Below are 7,507 nucleotides of genomic sequence, written 5' to 3'. Positions count from 1 at the left end.
ACCATTCAGTGCAAAGTTTCCTAAACTGCAGACATGGCTATTTTAATTTGGAGGGCAGAGCTGCCAGAGTTTTCTGCGATCACGGAGAAACGTTGAAAATAGAAAACCCTGTATCCTGACAAGCCGTTACCCAAAATACACCTCCTTTGCATACTACAAAGAGGTCCACGAGCACTGCACCCTAGTGGAGTTTATATAAGATTGGGGATTACAAAATTTTATGCGGGTGTACTTGAAAATTTCACCTCACAATTCACATTAAAAAAAACTTAATCAGTCATCGAAAAACAGACATATATCATATTCAGATAGTCTCATATTCGCTACCAGTACTGTCTTTTTAATTTTATGAAAATTAATCCGAGAAAGACGAATGAAAATTAATAGAAGCAATGAATCTCTGGCATTAGTAACAGATGTTATTCTTTTAATTATGAAAAAAGGGGATCCATTTTTGGAAATAATTCAGCGAAGAATTATTAAATTAATGCTCAGAAATTGTAATTTTGCAATCATTGCTAAAAATTATTATTATAATTACTATTGTTATATACATTATTTTATAATTTCATCTTAAGTGTATTGAAATTAAATATCTAATTTAACAACCTAAGATAACAAATAATTACCATTATTCCCTACTTTTACACCACTTCCGAGATATGAAATGACTTAAAATTGGAATCCATTGCGAAGCACTTTGAAATCTTGTACTTACGAAGTTAAAATATTTATTTTAAGTATCACTCGTTAATTGTTGAACTTTCTCAATCTTCTATGCTTTCTCAAATTCGAAGCAGAGTAATTTAAAACTTATTAAGGAAGTTCCATCACTATACTATCACCTAGAGTACTGTTTATTACTCAAATCATAATACACGAGGTTATCGAAATATTTCACATACGTTTTAAAATGATTAATATTGGACATAATTATAACCTCAATCATTATTAACACAGTTACGGCCGCACATTACTTTAGTACTCACTTCTGAGGTCTCCAATTTTAAATTCTGCTAAATTTTATATCTCTACTAATACAAATGATCTCCAATAATTTCTTAATAGCCGATGCATTAGAATCAACTCTCGGTGAAAAAGGTGATATGTCAATTGGCCTGAACACAAGTTTGAAAGGTAACAGGAGTTATGAATTGGAATTTGTCGATTAGTAGCAAAAAGGATACATCCGTCATCTGTTTTGTCTTAACGAATTAGTTTTAGAATCGCGATAAAACAATTGCCTTTCAAACTCATATTCAGACCGACGTCACTCAGCCTGGCATTTTCCGATTTATCATAGCACCTAAGTCCTGAACAAAATGTCTCTGTTCTGGATTGAAAAGCAACGTTCGTGCACTTAGAAAAGAAATGTCAGGTAACTGTTTCAAAACGTTCATAGTTTCTGGTCTGATACTCATCGGCCTGCCGAATCTATCCAATATCACGTTTTCTCCATTCGAGTACTTCCATTTGCTCGTCGATAATTTTTTCTGATATTCTTGCTTCTTAACGTTAAGGTCATCGGATGATGCATCAGTATTGCTAATTAGTGAAGATATGCCATTATGAAAATTTCCAAAATTTATTTCGGGTTTCTGAGGGCTAACAATTTTCACTGATTCTAAGTCATGCTTCATTTTCCAGCTGACAATTGAGCTCTGCTCTGGCAACGGTTCAATTATCCTAAAGGACTGCGATTGCTTCTGAAATTTGGTCAAGTCGACGTTCAGAGAATCACTCGGTTGCCCAAATGCTGTTCCTCGAGGAAGATTACATTCTTGCACAGCAACTAATTCGGCTGGATCTATAAAAAAAATATTTTACTGTTAATTTAAAAAAATTATTGCAGTATTGAGAACAAATTTAATTTGAAAAAAATCGAAGGAAATGGCATGCTATAAATAATGACAATATTTTCAGTCGGTTCATTATTATGTTCAGTTTTGAAACTGAAAATTCAAATTTATTATATAAGACAAAATTTTCCTAATGGTTCCAAAGTTATCGCAAATTTTTTGAATGTACATTTTTTGCTGAAAAGAATTAATAAATGGTTATACATTTTAAAAAATGTTTTGTTTAATTAAGCCATCGGATCGTAGAACGGGGTATAGGATATTTCTCGAAAAGTGGAGGGACCCCAAACGTCGCTCAAACCCCAGCGGCTGGGTTTGAACTTCACTCAACGTGGCATATTATATACTCAGATGTACGATGCAACGATTCAATTTACAATTTTTTTAAAATGTGTAAAAATATATTTATTTTATTTTGTATTTTATTTCGCTCGAATCCGAGAAACATTCTATTATTAAGTTTTTCTTAAAAGAAGTTTGTTTTGACGTTTAAAAAGCAGAAAAATCTATTTAGGAACGCTTTAAACACCAAAAAAACAATTTTTTCCTATGCAAGCGGTTCAAGTTAAAGAAATTTCAGGTGCAACATATTAAACTTTTTGTGAAAAAATGTGCTTTTAAGTTTTTCTTATTTGAAACCACCATATCAAGCACCTATTATGTCCCGAAAAAAGTAAACATTAGATAGCCCTTTACTATACCGCCCGCGTAGGGCAGTTATTTCGTTTTAAATGCCACCGCACAGTCAGTTAATTAAATCCACAAATGTCCACGGAATAACGCACACTGTATTTCATTAATTTAATGTACAAACACACACACGCATGTGTATTTATCTAGGTTAACCTGAATTTAGGCCAGGCAAAGCCCGAAAAAAAGAACTAGCTTCCGACTTTGCCTAAACTACATTTCGCCCATCTAAGTGTACCTGCATTCATTCCAAGCAAAGCCAGAAATCTCAGAGTATTTCGGACTTTGCCTAAAACGCATCCATAATACACATATTGCCTGGGCAAACCTAAGTTTGCCTAGGCAATGCGTGTATTGTAAGTTACAATAATAATTTAAAAATTGGCCAAAATAAGCAATGTTGGCTCATTCTTTATAAATTTGGGAGCATTATGTTCAAATTTCAGATCAATTGCTAAAAAGCACATTTCTACACCAAAATATTTATTTTTAATTTAAAACATTGTTAATGACATGTTTCTCATCATAAATAATTATTATCAATTCTAATTTATACATTTGCACAGCTTCAGAAATACTTTTAGGATACATTTACAGTTTTGAGGCAAGAATTAAGAAAAGCTTCACAGTTCTTAGAGACTTGAAAATAAGTCAAGCAGTGAATATTGATTACTTTCCAAATGATTCTATAAATGTTTACTACGATTATGATGAAAGTCCTGAAATGTTTTTTATTGAAAAATCCGTAACTTTCAAGTATTTAGAAAAATGTCAGTGCCCTAAACTTTTGGTATCACTCCGGAAAAGAAAAAAATAGCAAAATCTTATGCATTTTTTTAAGCATCAAAACTCATTTTGACAAAGCCGATCAGTGTTTGATTTCTTGATTGGGTTTTCATTGGATATACCCATAGCACACCCATTGTTGGTGTTCTAAATTAATTAACACGTTATTTTAATAAAATAAGCAAGTGAATGCAATCTCATCGAAATCCTTGAACAGCTGCTATTTACTTCAGTAAAGTTATTGTAAACTGTATCCGTTTAGGAATAAATAAATAAATCGAGATAATTCTGATAAAAAACGCCGTGCGAATAATGAATTAAGCACACGGGTTGAAAAATAATGAGCGATTCGAGCAGAATCTAGCAGTTATATTTCATTCATATGAATGAAAATAATTCTTAATCTATGGAATTACATAGTAAATGAATTATTTACGAATATTGTTTGTATATTATAAGTATTTTGTTGGAAAATGTTAAAGTACATTAATTTCCTGAAGTTTTTTTCTTTCATCCTTAAAAAGAACTTCCGACCATTAAATATTGTTCATACAATAACATTTTTCTTTTAACATTACGGTAAATGTATAATATGTTTTACATATTATATTTTTAATATGCTTAAAATAATTAAACTGTTTCCGAATTAGATATATGCCTTAAATTAAAATCGATATTTTCTAAAAAAAATCAAAGAGATCAGCAGAGTATAGTGACATTTTAAGTGAAACAACAATAAATAAACATTTTTTGTAAACTAAGCATTTTATAATTTTGAAAACCCCGCCTGTATTGATTAACGTGTGCACTGTGCGGCTGCGTGAGCCGGAACGTCGCAGACGGGCTCTGCCGTCAGCACTAAAGAAGTTGCGAATGCCATTTTTTCTTTTAGTCTAAACCGTTCAAGCTTCCATAAAATGGGGTTATTATTACAAAGTTCTTTCGTTTTTACTTTGTAGAAATGAACATAATACGTAGGGCGCTATGAAAGTTTTGTAATACGCGAAATATATTGGAAGAAGAGAGATGATCCTTGCGTCACTAGAAAGAGCGTCAAAAATTAGGTGGGAAAGAGGAAACCTGTTGACTCAGGTCTCAGTACAGTCTAAGCACGCAGCCCGGAACGATTGAGAAATGGCATCGTGAACAAAGGAAGAATATCGTGCGATAATTAGATACAACTTTTCTCGCGGTTTAAGTGTAGACCAATGTTTTGAGGAAATGTCTCCGGTATTGGGTAAGGACTGTCCGCATCGCACAAAAACTTTCCGATGGTACAAGCAGTTTGAAAGGGGAAATTTTGGTCCCGCGGAAGACTCGCGCTCAGGTCTACCGCCGGAAGTGGTGACATCGGAAAACATTGCGTCTGTGAATAATAATCTACTGAATGATAATAGAAGAATCACGTACCGGCAGATAGAGCAAATGTTGCACATTAGTGCACCAGCAGTCCATCGAATTCTGCATGAACATTTACATGTTAGGAAGGTTTGTACTCTATGGTACCACATGCTTTGACCGAGGATCAAATGGCAGCGAGAGTAAAGTGGTGCCAAAAAATGCTGAAAAGGTTTGAATCGGGATTTTCTCGGGATGTAAATAGTATTATAGCAGGTGTTATATAAAGATGGAAGGCCTACCTGCTATAAAACTGGTGGAGTCATATTTACCTCATTTTTTGTTTGAATTAAATATAAACATCTTCATCTTATCTCAATGTTCATTATTTGAAATTCAAGTGCACTAAATGAAAAATATAGTTTTTATCGACCGAAGTCGACTACTAAGTGCTCTAGTAAGATTTACTCACAAGATTAGCTGGAAAACTGATAATTAATTTAGTGAGGCTTATTATTCGAAGTTAATACGACTTCTTAATCAGTACTTTTTAATTGAATACTCATTGTTCCGATTGAGGTAGTAGATATCAAGTTTGCGGCAAAGGGTGCACTTGTGTATAAAGGGTGTCTAAAAGTCCCGGGACGGTTGGATATTTCCTCAGGTAAAGTATTTTTCAAAAAAGTGGAGGTCATTCCTGAAGTAAATTTCAACGCGGAATTCAATGGTGACCTTCATTTTGATCGCGAAGTTGACCTTCATGGCTTTTTAAAGGTCAACTTTGTTTTTTTAAATGGAAACCCCCTTTTTTTACATCTGCAATCGATAGAAAGGAAAATTCTACGTTCAGGTACGTTCCCAAGTCATAGGTCAATTGTAACGGAGAAGGTCAGTTAGAGGTTATTTGAAATCAACAAAGTTTTCCAAGAAGTCAGTGTAATTTATGAAGTAAATTTCAACGAGAAATTCATTGGTGAGCTCCGTATTGATCTTGATTACAGCGTTTTGAATATAGTAAAATCATTCGGAAATTTTTCCTTAAAAGTTCCAGGTGTTCCGGTGAGAGTTCTGTTCCTCCCCGAAGAGCTATACAGTCATATACCGTTTTTCGATACCTAAGTCAATACCTAAGGCGATACCATAAGTCCTGTACCGTTTTTCCATACAAATATTACGAATCGAAACTACATTTACGTATTACGAGTACATACTTACTATCTTTCGGTAAAAGATTATTATGGCGCAAGCTGAACTTTCGGAACGAGAGAGGGTATCTGTATTAATTATACGTGGTTTGGGAGATCGAGTTCGATCTTATGATCAAGATAATTTGCTTTTTAATCGCACTTTTCGTGATAGAGAAGGGTTAAATCCTGTCTCAAAATCAACAATTGAAAGAAGTGTAAGGCGTTTTATGAATCATGGATCTATCAAGGACCTTCAGAGAAGTGATCGGCCAAAATCTGCAGGATCTGAGGAGATGCAGATGGACACAGCCCAAGCACTTGTTGAAAACCCACACCTTAGTTTACGTCGAGCTAGTGATGAGCGTGAAGTTGCTCCTGAGACAGTGCGAAATATTTTTAAAAGCATTAATTTCCATCCTTATAAAGTTCATCTGGTACAAGAGCTCAATGAAGACGATCCTTATCGTCGGGTTGAATTTTGTGAAATTATGATGGACAGAATTGATAGAGATCCTCTTTTCTTGTACAATACAGTATTTTCAGATGAATCTACTTTCACTTTAAAAGGTGAAGTTAACAGGCGAAATTGTAGATATTGGTCCGACACAAATCCTGATTGGATGTTGGAAAGTCACACACAATATCCACAAAAAATTAATGTTTGGGCCGGTATCTTGAATGATACATTGATAGGCCCTTTCTTCATCGATGGTAATCGTAAACGTAAACTGCTTGGAAAAAACCTTGAAGATCATCACAAGATCAATACAGAGCTCACCAATGAATTTCTAGTTGAAATTTACTTCAGGAATTTTACTGACCACTTGGAAAACTTTGTGAATTTCAAATAACCTCTAACTGACCTTGAACGTTACAATTGACCTATGACTTGGGTACGTACCTGAACATAGAATTTTCCGCTTTATCGATTGCAGATGTAAACAAAGGGGGTTTTCGTTTAAAAAACAAAGTTGACCAATAAAATCATTCTGCTAATTAAAATTGAATCAAGCCATACCTCCCTGATTTTATTTTATGTAACTGGTCTGCATCTCATAACAATGAAAGGGCCATTATTTACGAGCAATTCAATGCGCTCCAGGGAGTCTACCTCGTGAGTTTTACGAGGGTCGATGGAGATTGCTACGAGAATCCACATACGACTACACTGAGCATTAATACATTTTTTCTCTATTGCTCTCTCCAATTTGATTAAAAAACAAAATATAAACATTTTATCCAAAAACCGACTTCGCCCAAGCCGAGAGAGTAATATTTAGATCACGCATGTAAGAAATCAGACAAAAATTTTTAAAATTGCGAACAGAAGCCAGGCTGGATGTTTGTTTAGAAAGCTTCACTTCTGTTTCTTGGTATACTATGCTACAAATACGCTATATCTTATAATTATCCTTATAGTACAATCCCAAATGGCCTTGGCAGTTGATGCGACTAAAAAAGTTCAATTAATAAAAAAAATTGGTTCATTCTATACGGAAGCAATTTAGTGCATTCGAAACTGTGGCCATCAACATAAAATTACAAAATTCTCTCTCCCCCGACTCAGACAAATTTTTGTCCAATCGAAAAAAATGTCCTGTGCAATACTACCTAGTAAAGCTTCGATCAGAAACCGTCATTTTTCAA

General features: G+C 34.2%; 1 protein-coding gene across 6 annotated transcripts in view; it reads right to left on the bottom strand.

Moving 5' to 3' along the window:
• Positions 1–623: 623 nt before the first annotated feature.
• LOC117172541 overlaps positions 624–7,507 on the bottom strand; it is a 179,055-nt gene continuing 172,171 nt past the window's right edge. For all 6 annotated transcript variants that reach the window (XM_033360577.1, XM_033360580.1, XM_033360579.1 and 3 more), the window contains one exon: positions 624–1,807. In XM_033360577.1, coding sequence (XP_033216468.1) covers positions 1,275–1,807 — 533 coding nt within the window. In that variant the 3' untranslated portion in view covers positions 624–1,274. The remainder of the gene's footprint in view (positions 1,808–7,507) is intronic.

Source organism: Belonocnema kinseyi, chromosome 5 (assembly GCF_010883055.1).
Source record: "Belonocnema kinseyi isolate 2016_QV_RU_SX_M_011 chromosome 5, B_treatae_v1, whole genome shotgun sequence".
NCBI lineage: Eukaryota > Metazoa > Arthropoda > Insecta > Hymenoptera > Cynipidae > Belonocnema > Belonocnema kinseyi.
This window is presented reverse-complemented; position numbering and strand designations above follow the sequence as displayed.